This window comes from Saccostrea cucullata, unplaced genomic scaffold, assembly GCF_032062105.1.
Source record: "Saccostrea cucullata isolate Sc308-1 unplaced genomic scaffold, CSIRO_AGI_Scuc_v1 ctg861, whole genome shotgun sequence".
NCBI classification, from domain to species: domain Eukaryota; kingdom Metazoa; phylum Mollusca; class Bivalvia; order Ostreida; family Ostreidae; genus Saccostrea; species Saccostrea cuccullata.
In genome coordinates, this window is record NW_026935377.1 from 465,249 (window position 1) to 488,950 (window position 23,702).

The 23,702-nt window shown below is 32.8% G+C and overlaps 1 protein-coding gene across 1 annotated transcript; it reads right to left on the reverse strand.

The window, feature by feature from the left end:
- Nucleotides 1-14,385, reverse strand: LOC134242641 (uncharacterized). The gene is given in 7 exon segments (XM_062724746.1): nucleotides 1-1,891; nucleotides 2,472-2,523; nucleotides 7,288-7,356; nucleotides 7,453-7,503; nucleotides 7,649-7,693; nucleotides 7,891-7,941; nucleotides 12,636-14,385. Coding segments are annotated over 7 exon segments (3,663 nt in total). The 5' UTR covers nucleotides 14,323-14,385; the 3' UTR covers nucleotides 1-183.
- Between the last annotated feature and the right edge of the window lie 9,317 nt (nucleotides 14,386-23,702).

A 23,702-nucleotide genomic window follows, 5' to 3' on the forward strand; every position in this document is an offset into this window, starting at 1 on the left:
AATTTAATCATATAACAACCATGTTAACTACAAATTTTCTCTGATGATAAGATTTTGATAATTTTTTTTCGCATACACATGATACAACTAATGAAAAAGCATTGATATACTGCATAGTGGCTTTTAAGTTATATTGGACTGTGTCATGCATAGGTTTTATGTGATCAATACACAGCCCTTATATCAACACATGTATTTGATTTTCTTCACTTGTCTATTTCCACATTGAGCAACAAATAGATTGTCATTTGTATCTGCACACAATCCCCAGGGTTCACTCAGTCCACATTCTATGTAACGGAGGAACTGTCCATCCTCGTCTATGATGTGGACACACTCATTCCAATAATCAGCTGTAAGGATTTGACTCTGATTGTTTGTGGTGATTCCTCGTGGATTGAAAGGTCTATTCTTTGGAGCAGGAGTATATCCAGTGTACCTGAATCTCAGTTTCCCGGCCTGATTGACCACCACTACTGCTTTAGCTTCACAGTCAGACACACAGATATCCAGGTTCCTGTTCTCAGTTATGTATCTGTAATAACTACCAGATGAATAGAGAGGTTTACCTTTATCATCAAACTGAATGGTTTGTTTCTCTGTGGAGCCAGAGTAACGGACAACTTTTGCTTGTTTGATATCATTACTGATCATGGTCACCAGGAGGTCACCAGAGGAGGTACTACAGACACCGTGAGGTCTCCAGTTCTGTAGTCTGATCACCTCCTCTATCTTCTCATTCTTCACAATGTTCACAGTTCTATCAATGTTATCCGTATAAACTAGGTCTCCACTTTTTGTATTTGCTATGTCTCTTGGTCTTTTCTTTGACTTGGTTGTGATTGACTTGAATATTTATCCCTGACTGATGCTGAAGAGCTTCATGGTGCTTTCATTTCCACTTGTCGTCCAGATTTCTTCATCACTTAGACAGGCCACATTGATAAGGTATTTATACCCGGTGTGTATGGTGGTGACAGTCTCTGGTTCATCAAGCAGCTGTTTGACTGGAGGAGAGGATCCAGCTTCTGGTGATTTCTGTGTCGTCTTCATTCTGTATCCATGTTTATCTGAAGTCAAAGAACCTGATGATAATGTTCCAAACAATTTACTGAGTTTTCCTCCTTGAATTTTTTCTGGAATGAATTTGGATAAAGTTGGTACTAGTTTTTGTGGAAGGCTTCTGTATTTATTTACATTTGAAGTGACTTTAAATAGTTTTGACAAATGATTAGTGTTTATAGTTATTTCAACTGAATCTATTTCATCCTTGATGTCAGACATTGTCTTTTTTATTTTATCCAGATGTTTCTGTAGAGTTTGTAACTGTGTGTTTTTCATCTCATCGACTTCAGCTTTTAGTTTCCTGACAAGTTTGTCAATTTCTCTGTGCCAGTCCTCTCCATGTTTTGTTATGGCTGTTGAGAGATCTCCATATTCCATTTTTAACTGACTCATTCTGTTTTGTACATCAGAGGCAATGTCCTGGTATGTGGGATATATCTCCTCCTTTAATTCAGTTTTATCTTTGATGAATTTGCTCTTTTTATCATCCACGATCTTTAAGATTTCTGATAATTTATGACCCAGATGTAGATCAGATGCCAGACACTTTGTACAAACAGGAATGTCACATTGTTTACAGTACATTGTGCATCGTTCTTTGCTATGAGATTTACATTCAGGGTAGAGGGGAGTAGATTTCCTGTCCTGAAATTTAACGACTCTGTGATCCTTGGATTCCCCTGTTGAGATGTGTTCTCCCACGCAGGCCTTACACAAGTTGACAAGACATGTATCACAGTGCATCTGTACCACAGCAGTCTCACACAGGTCACATCGCATCACGTCCTGGGCACTGGTACGGGGGTCCATGGTTATGCTTTTGACTCTAAAGTAAAGAGTTAATTAGGTCAGAAATAGAGCTACACTGAGCTATGTTGGTAAGATTTTGGAAACAAAACATCAGATATTTGATTTGTTTCTATCAGAGGGGCATTTATTTGGCAAATTATAAATGTTCAATTACAGAGTTTTAAATAAATATATGATTTTTATTTTTTACCAACAGTAAAATATAAAAAGTCCATGGGTTCATGTCCCAGAGTGTGGATTCATCTCATACATTTGTTGCAAATACAATGATCTTTGGAATGATCTAGTCTCAGAGACAATGATCAAGCAAATGTTTGAAGTCTATGATAAATACATGTATCATCACTTATCGAGGCCTGTACTAATTATGAATATTGTGGATAGATGGAGCTGAGTTGGCCACATTAAAAAACTTGTTCAGAAAACTAAGAGCAGGATGATTCCTTCTTTATTCATAGATCTTAAAAATCCTTGGTAACGTTTTTGTTTTCAAAAAAATCTTTTTATATAGCTATAAAACCATGCATTTACTGTTATATTGTAGGTAAAATTTTCAATTAAAATATCAGAATGTTTAATTATTATAAAATAATTACCTGACGTTTAAGTCTGTAATGGCTGCCAGTAAAGTCCCTGTTGTTATGTGTTCTTGTCACACGACCTAGTTACAGCATATCGACCTGTCAGGTATTATACTTCCTGGTCTATATATAGCAGAGATTTAAATCTCTGCACTGTATTTTGCTTTGTTAACTATGCAGAGCTTCACTGATTTTAATATTTGATAATAAATTATTGACAGTAAAAATAATATTTTCTACGCATGAAATAAAAAATTCAAGGTAAACTGGTCACTCAAAGAGTATCCGATGATACTACCATTATAACACCCCCCCCCCCCACCCCCACCTTATCCTTTTCCTACTACATCAAAAAATTGTCATAAAATAATAACCTTTATGGACTGAAATTTGATTCTGCTAACTAATCTTAATGACTTTAGTTAAATTAATAACAAAATTGGTTAATAATTTAGAGTCTGAATTAAAGTACCTGGGTCACATCTTAAACATGTAAAAACTTTAATGTATTGTACAGGATGTAAGATTAATTGTGAGAATTTTTTGCATAAATTATGGAGATAATGAACAGAATTCAAGCTCAATGACGATTTTAGCAATACAATCATGTACAAATCTGGGGCAAAAATGGACCTGTAAAAACATAAGAGATGGGATTAGGTGTCATGGAGAAGTGAGTATCTCCTGCCAACCAGTCACGCTCGCCATGTGTGCCTTGTAATGATCAGCAAAAAGCGGGAAAAAATCTGTAGAAAATTCATTGTGAAAATAATGGCCTAACAATATCTGATATGTCAGAAAACAGGTTTTCTTCTTGATAATCGGTATATGCTTATGTAAACATTGAAATATATCATACACAGACATAGGAGATATGGCACCGATCTTTTACTTAAAACCATGCTTTATTTATTTCAGCTTTCTTGCATACAGATATAAACGGAACTCCCAATTACAATTAGAGACCTTGATGATTTTGGAACACATACTCGGTAAAAATTTTTTGTTCACTTCTACTATGTAACACTGGCAAAGGGTTTCTGATCAAGATAATTTTACACTAACTACTTAGTAAGAATATCTTTAAAGCATTGACGATCTTCTAAATTGCAGATATTTAAACCTGGTATCGATTTAGCGTTATTACAAGTTTAAAATTGTGTATTTCTGAATCTGTATTAGGTTTGTTTATATTGCAGTACAACTATTTAAAACATTGACATATATGGAGGTAATAAACAATATTAAAGGTCTTACCATACAGTGTCCTGGGTATTTTGGGTTGTATACGGAAATGAGTTCATCTGAGCAACATTAATCAGCCTGAAATAACATTTGGGATTTTTTACGCAATTTGGAGGGAGCAGAGTCGATCGAAGTTACTTGACTGCGAAGATGAACTTCAGCTAGTGCAGCTCATCTCCCTTTGCTTATGACGTCAGTAAGACCCCTCGCTACATTCAGTACTAATATTTACATAGCCTTTTTAAATCATGATAATTTTGTCCAACTTTAAATTTTTTTTAAGCTACGTTTCTGTGTGTATTGACAGACCAAATTTTCTTTTTATTTGAAATTTGAAATACTAAAGAGCAGTGAAAACACACACATTATTCACGTAAAGCTTGTCCACGATTTTACCGGACAACCCTTGTATATATCATTTTCATTAGTTCTCGAGTTTCAGATTAAATGATTGCATTCAAATACACCGACTTTTCCTCTCTCACGTTTATCATGAACTTCAATCTAACCATGTTCATTTAGGGAAAGGGGGGGGGGGTTACATCGTGTATCATATACGTGTAAAAACAAACAAGAAGGTTGTTGTTTCTAAGGTATTAATTTAAAATAAGTACTAGTAATCTTTTTTAAAATTGATTTCAACGGGGTTTTCATCAGGATCATCTTACTATGAAAAGCTCTCCTTTATGTACCCAATTAACGATAAGTTCAAATAGACTAAACTGTTCTTTAGAATCAGATAGCTCAACCAAAAATATAGTCACATTTATATCTACAAAAAAGACTAAAAATAACTCAATAAAATACAGTAAAATTACACTAGATTTAATGCGTTGTTTACAACAATGGGTCTTTGTGACGTCATACAAACACAAAATCAAGGACGATAAGCGGGTAACAAGTTAATCAAGCGGACAAGTTTAGGCCTTTATTTTTCTGTAAAGCAAAAGCAAATGTTTTTTTTTACCAAACGTGATTTAACAATCTTTCATACCAGTCTTTATGTTTAAAAAGTAAAATCCTAGTGTTATGAATTGTTTCGTACGACCTTTGAAGCTCAAAATCCATAAAAAAAATAAAGATTTGGAACAGAGCAATCAGAGACCTCATCAACATCAGAAGTTGGATGAGGTGCCAAGGAGAAGTGAGCATCCTCTGTTGACCGTATTATATGTCTTTTGCCATTCACACAAGTTTGTGCAATGTTAGGCTCATAGTAAACAAAAGGTTGTTGTTTCTAAGATATTACTTTAAAATAAGTACTAGTAATCTCATTGTATGGTTTTGTTCTTTATATTTTGTGAATTTCAACGTAAAAATTGTTGAACGTATGGTTTAGATATCATTGATCAATTAATGATTTGAGATGAAAAGCTAACTTTGTTTATTTTTTCACATTTTATGGGCCCAGTGCATTCGTTTTTTTTTGAAATCGTGTGTCTTTAAACTGTTCTTTATAATTAGTACAATAGTATACTTTAAAACTTTAAAAACCTTAAAAATTTTTATATGTATCGTGATTTTACATTTATATCCAAAAAAAAACTAAAAATATTTTTATTTTTATTAACCGAGAGACATAAGTAAAATAATATATCATAAATGTAGTGCACATAGATTTTATTTGAGCGACATATTGTATATTAAATATGAAAAATAAAGGCATTTATACATGCAGCAATTTATCGACTTAATCTGGTTTGATTTCACCAATTAATGCACATGTATGCATTAACCTTGTCCCGGAGTAATTATTATTTAGTAGGCCGCATTTCATTTCCGGAATTTTCTGAACTCTTCATTTCAGACATTTTTAAGTTTTTACATTTTTAAAAAAGTTTTCATCTCCGACATTTGTCAAATTCAGTCAGTACTTGTTTAAAAAAAAAAATCATACATCCGTGTTAAAAATTCTTAGGTAAAATATTTTAGATTATTTATTCAAGTAAAGCCTTTCTCTTAGCTGTCAAAAAAACTTATTAATTTTACCTGGAACAGATGTAGCATGTATTGTGAATGTGAAGACTTAACTGTTTCCTTTACTTATTAACTAGTCTTAATATTGTTTAAGAGTGTATGTAATGATTAGAAAAAACGTGATTTGAAATAAATAATTTTATACAATGCACATATACAATACCCTGTTAAAATTCTAATTTCCATCTTTGTTATATATATGTTAAACTTAAATTGCCGTAAAGGTATCCTTAAAAAATCCGAAAATGTGAAAAAAAAGAAATAAATAATGTCGAAAATGAAAATAAAATTGTCGGATTCCGAAATAATAACAAAAATTGTCAGCAATGTTAAATTCAGGAAATGAAATGCAGAGATCTAGTAGATATAATAATTAGCCTTTGAATAGGTAAGAAACAGTGTTAACTTATAAAAACACAGGGGATATGGTACTTTAGGTTTTCTCAAATGAAATAATTATAGGCTAACCCCCAACTGCCCAATCCGTAGGCATATTGTTTTTACAATAAGGGGTGTAGGGTAGTACACCGTGACATAAGCCCCTGTCACAGCTGGTGACCCTCCAGTTATTAACAACAATATTAAACGTAAAGAATGACAGATATTTTTTATCAATACTATAATGAAATATATTTTGAAAGATGTGAACTTCAGTTTTTGAGAGTGGATTAGTCAAACGTTTATCATGTTTATAGGAAAGAGAGTTTAACTAAATGGTTCGTGTTGGACTAACGAACATTTATCTGTTCATTCAATACTGATTAATTTGCCAGTAAACAAGGCGGTGAAGGTAAATGTATGTACATTTGTATTCTTAATATTTTTTAATGATAATTTTGACATTAGTGTAATAATTTAAACGACAAAAGAAGCATATCTTACCTTTCCGACAGGAAAACCGATCAATAAATCTATACATTCCTTTATTTATGTATTAATTTCGATTTCTTACTTATTGTTTACTACATTTTCTTGGAGAAAACACTAGCTATTAATACGACTATATATCCTTAATTGATTTTAAAAGAATAATTTTTCAATTAATATCGAATGAACCTCATGCATACAATTTATATAAGAGGCCGAGGGCGGACCTTTTCTTATAGAGCCAGGCGGACCAAATATGTTATCGTATTGATAAACGAGGCTACCAAATATTAACAGTCACACCCGCCTTCTGCTCCTTTTCATGATCGGGAAATAATAGAAAAATAAAACATACAATTTTATGGAAAAGAAATGTTTCCATTGTACATGTTGCAGTGCACGATAAATCAAAAAAGTAAAAGTTTGTTTTATTTCCTATTAAGGTTGATTTGGAGTACAGCCTTCAAAAGTATAAACGGTTGTTAGCTGATCCTACCACAACTACTGCATACATCTACAACAGAAACCATATTCTATTTGCATCAGGTGAGTTGATCCTACATCCATAACAGACACTAGATTCTGTTTGTAACAGGTAAGCTAATCCTACATCTACAACAGAGACCAAATTTTGTTTGTATTACCAGGTAAGCTGATCCTACATGTACAATAGAGACCAGACTCTGTTTATACCAGGTAAGCTGATCCTACATCTACAATAGAGACCAGATTCTGTTTGTACCAGGTAAACTGATCCTACATCTATAATAGAGATTAGATTCCGTTTGTACGAGGTAAGCTGATCCTACATCTACAACAGAGACCAGATTCTGTTTGTACCAGGTAAGCTGATCCTACATCTACAACAGAGACCAGATTCTGTTTGTACCAGGTAAACTGATCCTACATCTATAACAGACACCAGATTCTGTTTGTACCAGGTAAGCTGATCCTACATCTATAACAGAGACCAGATTCTGTTTGTATCATATAAGCTGATCCTACATCTATAACAGAGACCAGATTCTGTTTGTATCAGGTAAGTTGATCCTACATCTATAACAGAGACCAGATTCTGTTTGTATCATATAAGTTGATCCTACTTCTACAACAGAGATCAGATTCTGTTTGTACCAGGTAAGTTGATCCTACAACAGAGACCAGATTCTGTTTGTATCAGGTAAGCTAATCCTACATCTACAACGGAGGCCTGATTTTGTTTGTACCATGTAAGTTGATCCTACAATAGGGACCAGATTCTGTTTGTATCAGGTAAGCTGATCCTACAACAGAGACCAGATTCTGCTTGTATCAGGTAAGTTGATCCTACATCTACAAAGGAAACCTGACTTTTTTGTACCAGGTAAACTGATCCTATGACCACCACAGCCTATATCTACAGCAAAGACCAAATCATGTAATAATGAGATTTCTATATGCATGTTAATCTTAAGATGTCATCTTGATATAACAAAAAATGTAAATATTTCTATATTCAATTTTATATTCAGTATTTGTTTCTGTACTGATGAGGATAGTTAACTGACATGTTGAACTAAATAAGATAAAATTTATGAATACTGTGACTTGACTGTACACTTTGAACTGGGTCCGATAGACTTTATGAATTTATTCTGAATACAGACACTGCTCAAATTGTTTTAACAAAATAACATAAACCAGAAATTCATTGCTCCAGACTGAGTCTAAAAAGGTTCAATTTTCGACCAAAAAAATGATTTTTCGACTGGAATAAAAACTATGTCACATTTTTGCGACTGAAAATATTTGGCCTTACGATTGTCTGTTTTCATAATTGGTATTGATGTATACTGGTCTTTTTTCCCAAAAGATTCTCTCTCAAAAAATGTTTAAAGACATTCCTAAAACTTTGTAAAACATCATCTAGCCTGAGATTAATATGTAATGTTATGCCAGCATGCTGTATGATAGTCTGCAGGACGGGTTGTTTTCAACTATAGGGGTGGTACACTGGTACTATGAACTATTCTATCACAATAATTGCTGAGATCAAACACTCAAGTAGCTGATAAATGTAGGAAACTGATTTTGTCATTGTATGTTAAAAGAATAAATTTAGGACAAAAACAAATTTACTTTTAGTTAATAAAACTATTTTTAATGTAGCGAAAGCTAAAATCGTCTGCCTTCCGTTCGCAGGTAAACAAACAAATTTACCCACTGTTGTTAAATGACGTAGCGTAACTGAGACATGATGACCTCTATAGGGTAAACAATCAGCTTATTATACAGCTCATAGTAGAAAAGAAATAAAGACCTTGTTGTCGTGAATGATGCAGGATAACCTCCTCTGTGTCGGCTTTTATATATCATTTATCGACCTCGGATGTTATCCTGCAACATTCACGATAACGCGGACTTCATTTCTTAAGTACTTTCTATGTGGTTTCTTCAGCCTAGCAAATCGCAGCATTGTTAAGGCTTGAAAAAGGGGGCGGGGCCTAATTTATACGGGAAAAGTTTACTGTGACGTCACACAAAATCTTGATTTTTATGTATTTCTTATAATACGTGAAAATGAAATTTTTTGCAACTTTTAACTGTATTAGCATAATAAACAAAATAACTTATCAATGCATTAAAAAATCTTGCTGGTTAGATCCCACGTAGCTGGTTATAAACATAGTACTGATCGCGATGAACTTGTAAACATGACGTCATATTGGTAAACATGACGTATTTCATGTGCTGTGAGAGGCAGACTGAGGAAATTTTTAACAATGAAAAATGCGTCTTATTATTAAGCGGAATATTATTTACAGGTTTTAAATAGTCGATTCATACTAAAGTATAATTAACTACCAAGAGAATGTATTTTGTTAATTATGTCGTGTTTTTATGTACAGGTTACGCATACTTTACATCCAGATGCCTCATAAAATCGTACTTTCGCAAGGGCATACAATACATAGATCTGAACCATTTTTTTGAATATAGATAAAGAATATTTTCCTTAACTTGAAAAGTGCTGCTGCTTTCTTTAAATCGAGGGCGTTATTTTATAAGTACACAAAATATTTGGTAAAAGTCAACATATTCGACATTGGCCTATTTACTTTAAAATTTAACTATTAGACAAAGCAGCAGCACTTTTCAGATACTACAAAGTATGCAGAAACAATCAATAGCTTGAATTTTTAATTTCAACTAGGGTATGCCCTTGCGATATTGAAATTTGTTAATGACCTACATTCAGTACACGAACTATGCATTCATCACGTGACTGTCCATTGATGGGACTAAACTTCATACAGTACAGAGTGGGTTATACTATGCTATTTCCATTAGTATTAAAGTTCTGTGATAATAAAATAGCTGAATTAAAATAAATTCAATTTTTAAAAAAATCCCCCTTTTTTGCACGTCTATTTTCCGTTGATTTCTCATAGTAGGCCTTAACATTTTTACTGTAATAAGCAATCTGTATAAAAGGGACTTAATATAGAAATATGGTATAAGTTTTAAACATATATCGAAATATAAAGACGATTTGGTCACGAGATCAAATTTCATAAAGCCTGAAGGACTTTATGATGAATTTGATATCGTATTTTTATAGCTTGATAAATGTTTTAAAATGATACCCCAATTATTTATATTTACATTTGTGACTTATTCATATTTTATATTTGCCCAATTATGACTTTTTTACGCTTGCAATGGTTTATTAAAAAACGGCATTTGTGTAATCCACCGATTGTATGTCGATTTTTTATGACGTCACTGAGAAATTACGTCGACCGTTTATGACGTTCTAGGACCATGTATTTATACAGTTATAGATATGCATTGCTTTCAGTAGTGTTATATAAAGGGAGACATTTGCAAATGTAAACATATCAATGTATCTTCTTGCTTTTATTGTTTGTTATAATTATGTTAATGTGTTATTCACAAAATGTTTTCCTCATGGCGAGTGATATATTTTTTGATGGCCTCAAGAAATTTTGAAACGGCAACCAACGAATAATTAGGTGTAATTTAGCGACCTGATGGGAAGTCTGACTTGGAGAACTGAACTTAAAAAGAATAGGGCCAATTGTTCGATATAATTTGACCAACCTATCTAAATTGCCTATACTCAAATGGTTTATTTTGAAAATGCATATAGTTCCTTCTGTGCATTCAACCACACAGTAACAACGTTTTATATGTTTTATAGGGTATTGAATGTGATAGATTTCAAATAGATTTCTTATAAAAAGGAATAATTTCAGTTTTACAGAACAATACTGGCTATTTCATATCAGGTTTTCATCAAAGTTAAAAGTATTATTAAATATTACTACATGCATCAATTTAATAATATAACAGCAAAACTGCAATTTTCTCTGATGATATTCTAATCAATTCTTTTTATGCCCCGCCATGGATATGGACGGGGCATATAGTGTTTGTCATGTCCGTCTTTCGTCCTTCCGCCCTTCTGTCCTTCAGTCTGTCTTTCCGTCACACTTTGCTTTTAGCTCTGTTCAAAGCTAAGTTTCAAAGAATCTATCCAAGATATTTTCATAAAACTTTATATGCTGATAGATATTGATGAGAGCTATGCAACTGCATCAATATCTTTTTACCTTGACCTTTCATTTGAGCTTGACCACAATTTTCTTAAATAAGTGCTTCGCTCAGTTTTAAACATACCATTCGAGATGGTTTTATCAAATTTCACATGTTGATACATACTGATGAGAGCTTTTAAACTTCATCAACATTTTTGACCTTGACTTTCCTTTGACCTTGACTTCACATATCTTTAATTAGTGTTTTGCTCAGTTTTAAAGATACCATTCAAGATATTTTCATCAAACTTCATATGTTGATAAATATTGATGAGAGCAATTCAACTGCATCAACATTTTTTACCTTGACCTTCCTTTGACCTTTGACCTCACTTTTCCTAAATCAGTGTCAAACTTCATATGCTGATACATACTGATGTAAGCAATTCAACTGCATCAACATTTTTGACTTTGATCTTTTATTTGATCTTGACCTTTCATTTGACCTCACTTATCTTTGATAAGTGTTTAGCTCAGTTTAAAGATACCATTCACGATATTTTTTATAAAACTTCATATGCTGTTACATACTGATGAGGGCAATTCAACTACATCAACATTTTTGACCTTGACCTTTCCTCTGATCTTTGACCTCACTTTTCCTAAATACGTGTCAAATTCATATGCTGATACATATTGATGTAAGCAATTCAACTGCATCAACATTTTTTACCTTGACCTTTTTTTACCTTGACCTCACTTTTATCAAATTGTGTTTAAGTCAGATTTAATTAAAGAAATCATTGTATGTATTTTTATCAAACTTCATATGTTGATACATATTGATGAGAGATATGCAACTGCATCAACATTTTTTACCTTTCCTTTGACCTTTGACCTCACTTTTTTTCAATCAGTGTCAAACTTAATGTGCTGATACATACTGATGTAAGCAATTCAACTGTATTAACATTTTTACCTTGACCTTCCATTTGACCTTGACCTCACTTTTTATCAAATTGTTTTAAAGTCAGTTTTAAAGAAACTGTATTAACATTTATGATACACTTTTTATCAAATTGCTTAAACATACTGAAACCATTTATGATACATTCATATGCTGAAACATACTGATGAGAGCTTTTCAACTGCATCAACATTTTTTGACCTTGATATTTCCTTTGACCTTGACCTCATTTTAATGAAATTAGTGTTAAACTTCATATGCTGATACATACTTATGTAAGCAAATCAACTGCATAACTATTCAAGATATTCTGATCAAATTTCTTACACTAATACAAATTTTCATGTTGCACTACTATTATACCCTCGGCGGGGCATTCATGTCCAATGGACATATTTCTAGTTATTATTTAATAGAAAGTTTTTAAATACACATGATACATCTAATTAAAAAGCATTGAAATACTGCACAGCTGCTTTTAAGTTACATTGTACTGTGTCATCAATCTTATTTTAATTAGATTGACTTTATCATATACGTTGTATTTGATCAGCATGATCAAAACACAGTCCTGAAATCAACACATGAATTTGATTTTCTTGATTCGTCTGTTTCTACATTGAGCAACAAACAGACTGTCATTCGTATCAGTACAAATTCCCTCAGGGTTACTAAGTACACAGTCTATGTAACTGAGGAACTGTCCATCCTGGTCTATGATGTGGACACACTCATTGTTATAATCAGCTGTAAGGATGTGACTCTGACTGTCTGTAGTGATTCCTTGTGGACGGAGTGGTTTGTTTCTTGGAGCAGGATTAAGTCCAGTGTACCTGAATCTAAGTTTCCCGGCCTGATTGACCACCACTACTGCTCTAGCTCCACTGTCAGATACACAGATATCCAGGTTCCTGTTCTCTGTTATGTAGTATCTGATATAACCACCGGATGAATAGAGAGGTTTACCTTTATCATTAAACTGAATGGTTTGTTTCTCTGTGGAGCCAGAGTAACGGACAACTCTTGTTTGTTTGAAATCATCACTGATCATGGTAACCAGGAGGTCACCAGAGGAGGTACTACAGACACCGCAAGGATTCCAGTTCTGTAGTCTGATCATCTCCTCTATCCTGTCGTTCATTAAAATGTTCACAGTTCTATCATAACTGTCAGTATAAACCAGATCTCCACTTCTTGTCACTGCTATGTTAGATGGCATGTTCCCTGACTTGGCAGTGATTGACTTGAGTAGTGATCCCTGATTGATGCTGAAGAGTTTCATGGTTTTATCATCTCCTCTTGTCCAGATTTTTTCATCACTCAGACAGGATACACTGAAAAGTACTCTATACCCAGTGTCTATGGTGGTGACAGTCTCTGCTTCATCAAGCAGCTGTTTGAATTGAGGGGAGGATCCAGTTTCTGGTGATTTCTGTGTTGTTTTCATGCTGTAACCATATTTATCTGAACTGAAAGAACTTAAAAATATCGTTCCAAACAGTTGCTTGATTTTTTCTACTTGAAATTCTTCTGGAATGAATTTTGGTAAAGTTGGTGCTGATTTTTGTGGAAGTTGTCTGTATATATTTACATTGGAAGTGACTCTAAACAGTTTTGACAAGTCATTGGTGTTTATAGCTATTTCAACTGAATCAATTTCATCCTTGATGTCAGACATTGTCTTGTTTATTTCATCCAGGTGTTTCTGTAGCGTTTTTAACTGTTTGTTTTTCATTTCATTAACTTCAGCTTTAAGTTTCTGGACAAGTTTGTCAATTTCTCTGTGCCAGTCCTCTCCATGTTTTGTTATGGCTGTTGATAGATCTCCATATTGCTTTTGTAACTGATTCATTCTGTTTTGTACATCAGAGGCAATGTCCTGGTAGGTGGGATAGATTTTCTTCTTTAATTCAGTTTGATCCTTGATAATTGTGTTCTTTTTTTCATCCACAATATCTAAGATCTCTGATAACTTATGACCAAGGTGTTGATCAGATGCTAGACATTTCGTACAAACAGGAATGCCACATTGTTTACAGTTCATTTTACATCGTTCTTTGAAATGAGTGGTACATCTAGGATAAAGGGTGTTAGATTTCTTGGCGAGAAATTTGACAACTTTGTGATCGTTGGATTCATCCGATAACATGTGTTTTCCTACACAAGCTGTGCACAGGTTGACAAGACATGTATCACAGTGCATCTGTACGACAGCAGTCTCACACAGGTCACATCGCATCACGTCCTGGGCACTGGTACGGGGGTCCATGGTTAAACTTTTAACTCTGAAATATATTGTTTATAAGGTTAAGGTAAACTGTCCATCTCCTCAACATCTCACCAATTATTTATTTTTTAAATCCAAACATTGATTTTCATCTACAACAATAGCAATAAATTGATTAGAATAAATGGAAAAAAACTTTAAAGTATGGAGCATTGATTATCTTTTTCTGGAAAGAATAATATATCAAATTATGATGTTAAGAAAATTTGATATGGTAAATGGAAAAATCATTTTTTTTTTATCTCACAATAAAATTAGAAATATGAGGCATATATAGAAATAAAATTTTACTCTCAAGTATACCTTTCTTATTCCCATTAGAAAGCATACTAAAGCGTTTCTCTTTTAAATCGGAATATAAAATTTTCAGTGCTTTTAAAATAATTCGTATCTATCAACAAGACCTATCTCTCCGTTATCGCCCTTGTAAATATTTTTTTAGTGAAATAAAATATTATTTAATTGTATATAAACAATTCTGCGTCTGAAATTTCTGTAATAATATACCTTTTACTTTACTAACGTTGTTATAGCCTTATTGTGACGTCACGTTAATGCATGTTCCTCAGTGTGTATTTCTATGGGTGTGTATAGACGAAAATGGTATTTAAATCAATTTCAAGGTTAACGTACTAGAAAAGAACAGCAAATGTAATATATTGACATATGTCTTCAGACAGATATCTCTTTTATCTTATGGGATATTACACATTTAAAATAAAGTTAAGTTGGAAAAACATATTTTAAAGTGCAATATCCCGCTTTTATTATGCCTGTTTTAAAGCTTGCTATAGATCTAGAAATCTAGTCGCACAACCTACCTACTGTATTTGTTCCAGAACTGAGCGCAACTTTTTGTGAGCAATAAATATAGTTTTTTCAATGGGTGGCACTGTAGCTCTCCGGTTTGTCAATGTATTTTTTTCTGAGAGCTACAATTCTGTCGCTACTTACTGTAAGAAGGCGGGGCTTAATGTCAGTCAACCATGCGATTTGAGAATCATTCTTTAGTCATTGACTCAAGAAATCCTAGTAACATTTGTTTTATAGAAAAATGTTTTATAGCTACAAAATTAGCGGCTATCCTTGTATGTAAAATTTTCATTTAAAATATCAAAATGTTTAATCAATATATAGACAATATATAGACATATATTACCTGACGTCTAAGATCGTAATGGATGTTGTTATGTGTTTTGGTCACATGACCTAGTTACCCGTGTAATCTACCTGTCGAGTATTTATACCTCTTGGTCTATATATAATGGAGATTTAAATTTCAACAGTCTGTTTCTCTTTATTAACAATACCAAGCTTTACTCCTTTTTAATCTTTGATACAGTAAAATAATGAAATTTTCTAAGTATGATATAGAAATTAAAGACATTAAAAAGGAAGTTTGTTTTTATCATTCCATTTTACATTTATTTTATTTAAAGTTAACGAGTTAAATGATTTAAAAACTGTCGGAAGAAAAAATTTAAAGCATTAGTAAGGGTACATAAAGACAAGATATGAGGTAAAGCAATCATTTTTATTTATATAAAAATATAGAGACACTTAAAGGTAAACCTATTGGGTATTTCCAACAAAATTTAAAATTAGTAGTTTGATTAAAACATTGAGTGTACACAATTTCTGACAAGGAAGTACAGATAAAGTGATCAAAATGAGTCGACTATTGCTCGACGAATGACCTGTTATTCGACTACTGGAGTTTTATGAAGAGACTTACTTTTACAGTTGACGACTGACTCTTACAATTTATACAGAGACCAACTCCATTACTTAAAATGTAAAAGTCAGCTGTCAAATGTAAAAGTAAGTCACTTCATAAAACTCCATTAGGCTATCCAAGTAAAATTGATATCCCTACTCTTTACTACAATATGTGAACTTGATGATAGTTTTACCTCTTATGATATTAATATCTATATGAGAAGAATGGAGTATATGGTATTTGTAGACGCTTGACATACTGCAATTTTGTTTTTCATATTCTCAAAGCAGCGCCTTGCGAACAAAATATACTATAATAAACTACAATTTACTATAGCTAACTATAGTACCAAAGTTAAAACTTTGAAACTTTGAAACTTTGATTCACTATGGCGAAGACTTTGGAACTTTGATTCACTATGGTGAAGACTTTGGAACTTTGATTCACTATGGTGAAGACTTTGGAACTTTGATTCAATATGGTGAAGACTTTGGAAGTTTGATTTACTATGGTTAAAACTTTGGAACTTTAATTGAGTACTATAAAACCTGTGGAATTAAGTTTTTGCCTACCATTCTACACATTTTATGACATTTCAAGGTTATGGTTCATTAAAGTTTCAGAGAACTTTTTAAAAACACGACCCGTCCTCTAAAAGAATAATTTAATGTACAAAAAATGAATTTATTGCAAAAATTATCACTTGCACCGAAAATAAGCAATATTCATTTAAATTTATTTAATTTTATTGTTAAGCAGATGGTATAACACAGATCCTCCAACTGGCGTCGGAATTTCATAAATATTATAGATTCTGTTGAAAATTACGCCAGACGATGGACCAGATATAAAAAAGAAGACGTTGACACCTTAATTGTCAGAATGGATTAAATATATCAGATCCATGTTAAAGTCGCGTATTAAAATATCGAGGGGCAGTATGAAAACCATCTATCCTGTGTTCAATAATCCAGAAGTGAAAAAATAGATATATTATATGATCAGTGCGTACTGGTCCCCGCCGACAAAGCAGGTAACAACATTGACATTCTTGAATGAAGTGAAGTTTTTCCTTCACTACTGTCAATATCTTAGTGAGGAGTAGCGAAAGAGGCTTGGTTGAACATTTACTGGAACCCGCAATGTATCTTTGTTTGTAAGGATTTTTAGATAGTGTCGGAATCCAATATACATATACATTGAGTAGTTCAAATTCATTTTGGCTCTAAAGAATATTAAAAATATTTAAAACTGACATATGATTTTGAAGAATTTCTTCCTTAGAAAGGAAAGTATAAGTAGGATTATTACTTGTAGAATTCAATCCAAGTTAATTTTCTAAAATACAATTTATATAAAGAGCTTTACACACGATTGATTGATTGTGTATTGTTCATATTCATATATTCATCACATGCATATTTAAGAGTGGTATTCACATGAGATACATCCACATCTCGTCTTGGTAATACTTCGGAAAAATATACTTTGGTTCCCGTAGAACGATGTTTGATATTGGATGATTTCGCGGCATCATGTTCAATGGCGTCCATGTCTCGATGAGATGAGACATCATTTCCCTTGGCTTGGATGATGATATGAGAGTATTATCTTGCAGTTTGTACGTAGATGTACCAGAATCCGCTGTTGTTTTGTTTTCTTTTCTAGTAAAGTACGTTCAGACTGGATGTGTCTGGATATGGAGTTTGTTGGTACATGTACATAATTCAAACCACGTACGTTTGTTTCCTTGTTTTTCTTAATTCTCAATTTCTTAACTTTGATTGATGTCTGAGTGTTTTTGTCAATCAGTATTTGTTTGCTTTGATAGTCATCTATTTTTATTTAACTGGAGATGATGCCATTTTTGGTGATGATTCGTTGTTCTTGCTCTTGATATCATGAATTTCTTTGTCAAGCCAGCTTTGCCAAGGAACCTTGAGCATGTGGCCGTAACAGAATCACAATCTATACATTTTTATCTACGTTTTAATTTTTTTAGTTCCTCTTTCAAATAGTTCAAAATGATCATATATTTCTCCTAAATGACGCAGTTATACAGCATTTGTAAAGTGTCACATTTTGAAAGTGTGGTATACTTATATCAGTAGTGGTGATATTTTGATCTCTATCAAATAATTGTGTTAGTCCAGAAAAGGATTTAAATAAGCTTGAAATAATACATTGATCCATATATTCATAAGACTTAGCCATATATGCTGGCTAGGTTAAACATGACACAATCACACGTAGTAATTTAACATAGATAACAGTTGAGATCAGAGCTACCCCAAAATACTTGTGAAATACCTGTTCATAATGACCTCAAAAATTCTGAAATGGCAAATTTTGTTGTGTTATTTAGCGATCTTGTAGGAAGTGTGACGGAGAAGTAAACATTAGTTTACAGTAAGGCCAACTGTTTGATGAACTTCAACCAACCTATCTGAATTGCCCATACAATGTTCACAGTATGCCCAGTGTTTTTTTTTGTTTTTGTTTTTTTTGAGTTGCCTCGCGTAGCGAGCTACTCCCTGTCGACATAGCCGTTTCAGAGCTGTAAAATTTATCACGCATTCATCAAGGTGATCCATACGCCAAATATAATAGTTCTAGCAAAAATTGCTTTGGTTTGAGTGATTGTATAAACTTAAGAGGTAAAAACTGTATAAAATTTCATACTGTAACATTATTTATGCCTTCATGCTTTTAAAGAAATTTTTGATTAAATATGTGTACGATGTACAATTACTGCGTATGAATATATGTTCAAGCGTGTTAGGCGGATCTAATCTTCCCATCTGAAGTTTATTTACAATGACCTAGAATACTCCCTAACACAAATACCTGCTGCTCTCATTAGCTGCAGCTAGTTGTTGTTGTTGAAAATCTATTTTTAGAATCCAGATTTGCTGTGGGAATCTTTAACCTAATTATTCCATAACAATGACCACTTTAGCTAATGTGCTTAAATTCATTATAGAATCCAGTCAAAATAATACAGAAGCCCATTAGTGCCAACCTTTATATGTAAAGGAAAAGCAATATACACTTTATAATAAATTTATGAACCGAACATGGATCAGACATATAATATTCAATCTCTTAAGATGCAAAATAAACTGAATATACAAGGTTAGCTTTTTTAAAAAAGCTGAGTGTCAGCCAATGGAATACAGAAAGTTTCTCTCTTGTTTTGAAATGGTTTATGATTTGATCTATCCATCATGTTGTGTTCCTTAAATGTAATAATTAAATGCCATTGTAAGAAAAGTTAAATTCTTGTAATCGTTTTCTTTTTTGTAACAGAATGCTGTACATAATAATTATAAAGCATAGAATTTTTTTTAATTCTGCATCGTGATCATTACAATGATCTTCAACAAATTCTCTTCGGCGCCGACATCAGAGAAAGTTCATCTTATACAAAGCTACCATGGCAACTAAAATCACGTTAAATTCTATAAAAATGATATAGATTATGATGAATAAAAGGAAGATAGACTTTTTAAATAACAGTTTTCATTTTTGTATTTCGAGGCCATGCTTGATGTGGAAGGGGGAGGGGGGCATACTGTATGTATATTTAATTCAATTTCTAAGGTTGAGCATCCATTTTAGTGTAATTAGGAAAGAAAAGAATTGCTTCCAAAAAAAGTAATGAACGCCACGGAAAACAATTTAAAATGGAAAATCAAAATATATATATACATACAGTATACATGTACACAAAATGTCTTTGATGATGTCTACCATCATAGCAAAACTTTGGATTAAAAAACTGTAATCCATCTCCCCCCCTCTCTCTCTCTCCTTTCATTGGGGGGGGGGGGGTTGACCCTGTCTATAAATCAGCACAGTTCTCTCAGCTATCGCAATTTCACTGTGGTCAATTTCTTACATGTGGGCGCGGTTCACGTGCACAAGCGGCACTTACACGTCTATCGTCATGTAAATTATAAGAATTTACTGTCTAATACAGTGGTCTTCTGATGTTTTCATAACTTCCATCATAAGAGTGAAAAGAAATTGATCTTTCTTTTTTTCACTATTTTGGGACCTTTGTGGCAAGTGTATTGTTGTGAGAAATCCGACCCGTACATGTCTTATGCAAGGTATTAAATATTGATCGAGTCTTGCATCAGGCATCCAGAGGAATACACAATTTTAAATCTTCGGCTTGCAATGGCGATTGAGGGAATAAATGTACTTATCTTCTATTAGAGGCAATGAAATATTTTCATAGTATCATTTAAAACTGATAAATATCCCATCTAGAGACTGAACAGTCTATGTCATTAATTTTCGTCGAGAACGACGAAGAACAATGCAGTCTATAAATAGATCGAGGTCGTGAGTGTGCGTGAAGAAGCACGCCCTCTGGTTGGAGAAATTTTTCCCAGAATTCCGATTAACGCAAGCACACTTGCAGTTTCATCCTAACGTAACTAGTCAGCCCGGGGGCTGACTAATTAAGGTATAGTGCCCAGATGTATGAAAAAGCTCAATTGACTCGAGTGAGTCAACTCGCAGGCCCTTCAGGCCTTTGATTTTTTTTTTTTTTTGTTTTGAAAAGGCATAATTAATTTCTACTGTGTATTCAATGTTTTTTAAATAGTGGTAATTAAAAAGCATTGATATACGGCATTTTGACTTTTAAGTAATTATATTGTTATCATATTGTTTTGTACTATATGGGTTATTTGATCAATACACAACCCTAAAATCAACATTTGAATCGTTCCAAGCAAAAACCCTCCTTATGTAATCTGACAGAATTTTACGTCACAATAGAAAAAGCGACGTCATTGTTTTGCAACAAAAACTGCATTCAAAATATATCGCGCACTGACTGCGTTCCAACTATATGCTTTGTATTGAAAAAAGGTTCAAGATAACTTGTCCTATTTAATCCTTAGCAGTGAAACTTAGGGTGATGACCCTTTCTCAATGTTTAAATTTAAATACTTTAAGGGGGATGTACGGCCACCTTTAGTGCACTGAGAACAAAATGTAAACGTTTCTTCAATTGGCTTAAGTACATTATATTTTGATCAAATTTTAAGTCTTTATGATAAAGATACAATAAATATGCATAACTGAATGCATGTTGTGCATATATAATTTATACTTTTGCAGAAAAATGCTTTTGATATGCTCCTTAGAACTGCGCAGCTACAGAATTCAGCAAAGCCTTAAAAAATCCAAAAAAATAGCAAACTGTGCATTAATGTTCTCTCTACAGCCATTTGTTGAGAAAATGTCTAAATTTTTCACTTTTAAATGATAATTTCAAGTTCAAAACAATGTATCGTTATCTTCAAAAAGAGTGTAAAGAACCATGAAAGTAGTTCATGGATGGCAGCACGTGGTCTATTTTTAGCACGGAATTTTGTTTTCCAGACCTCTTCTTAATATGGAGGGACATAACAATAGATGAGAATTATAGTTGCAAAATATTTCAAAGAATATGAGCACTTTTAAAAGAGGAAATGTGTTATAGTGTTTCTTAAAATAATTTATTTAGTATTATTATCAAACAGTTGTTAAATAGTGTACGTATTGATATAAAAAAATCTTAAACTCTGAATCCAGGTAAGGAAAAATGAGCACCATCAAAGTTAAAAATCAAGAGTTTGTAAGTTTGCCGCAGAAAACTTATAATATCTATCAAAAGTTTAATTATCACCATTGAAACACAAAGAAATTAAACACATAAAATCGATATGAATGACCACGTTTTAGTACCTACTAGTACGAGGGGTGATCAAAAAAATCGCGAAATATCTCTAAACATATGTATCTACAAAACCACAATTCAGATTAGAAACAAATTTGGTGCACAGATAGCCAAACACAAGTTCTATAAATGGCATATGCTGAATAAAGTTTTGCTCACAATGTGAAAATGACGTCATTATGCAGAAAATGGTTGACTTAGTGGAACTCGTCCAACAAACGACTAAAATATTTATGGTATATCTTAAAAATGCCTTTGAAGTAGCGTATAATAATTTGTTCACAGTTTATTAAGACAAATGACTTCCTATAAATTCAATCAATGATTGGATAGATCGTTTTAGTGAAGGAAGGCAGATGGTTGAATATGATACTTGTTATGTTGCCCGGTGAAAGCAAGTTTGAAAAGGGATGTGTTTTTAATTAAGCAATATGCTATCAAAGACCTCTAATTTACACTTTGAAAAATACTTGAATATTTCAACAATAATATAACTATCAAATACCTAAGATATCTTTTACTTTTTGATCACCCCTCGTATACTCAGTCAAATAAACATTTACAATTTTCATTACAGCTGAGCAACATTTGAAAAGGAATGAAATCATTCAGAGTGGGTTAGAAGATTAAATGAATAAAAAAAACTTTTTTTCTATTCGCCCATTTTGTCAAAATAACAATTTTACAGAGTAAAGAAAAAATCAACATAATTAAATATTTTAGACCATCTTTAAAATGACGCTTGGTGGTCCTCCAAACTCAGGGAAAAATTATTGGGTCGGTATCTATAGGTGAGAAAAAAATTCCTTAAAATTTAAACATATTTGTTGACGGAAGAAAAAAAATACCGTGTAATGGGATGTAAAAAAAAAATTGAGTCGGGACATTTCTAGGCAGTAGATCGGGAGAGAGGGCAACCATATATTTTTATAACAAAGGTACGTCTTATAAGGCTAGTACATGTTCCATCACATACTTAGTAATGCAAACTTTTTGAATCTTTGGCACTATTTTGAAAAACAAACATAGGATTTTCGGGGGGGGGGGGTAGCCTCTCACTTTTTTTGCGATGTTAGACATAGCATATGCAATGGACCTTTCTTTGCAAACATTGTGCTTGCTTCTAAATTTCAAAGAAATTTCTCATTATATTTTATCAAGCTTCGTATGTTCAATGAGCGAGAGCTTACAAAGTTGTCAATATAATAAGACATGATACGTTTTTATGTCCAAACATTACTCCATACAATGTGTGGGTCATTGCAAACAATCTAGCTATTTATGTGAGGTGCCTGAAGGAAATCTTATAACTGCCTATTTTTTCTATCTAACTTCTAAACAAAATAGACATATGTACCAACTTTTCGAATGTAAGACATGTAATTACACTTTGTTTTTCATGCACAGCATATTGTTTAACATTTTCAAATTAAATGCTAAGCATCCTCCTTGCAGTGCCCCATTTGAAAATAACTTCTATCGCCACAGAAAAAAGACCCGACGTAAACACATATGTTTAGGACATTTTTTGTCTTTTTTCTTGAGTTTTAAAGAATCCAACAAATTATCAAGACGTTCCATGAAAAATTAAATATAATCATGGTTTTAAACGCATCTATCCACAGCAGATATATACACATGCCAACCACGTGCTCAGTGGATTGATATTAACGAGGAAACTCGAGCTGTAAACAGAACAGTTTTTCCCGATTTGCTGGAGTGGGGTTAAAATCGCGTTTTTTCATTAATCAGACGACGCGATGCAACAAATAAAAGTAGTAAGTAATATAACCTAATGATTATTACTTAGTAATTTCTTGTCTTGATGTTATTATGGCCGCATTTATTCTAAAATCAATGTTATTCGAACTCTGTGTGACAGAGGAATTGCGGACGAAATAA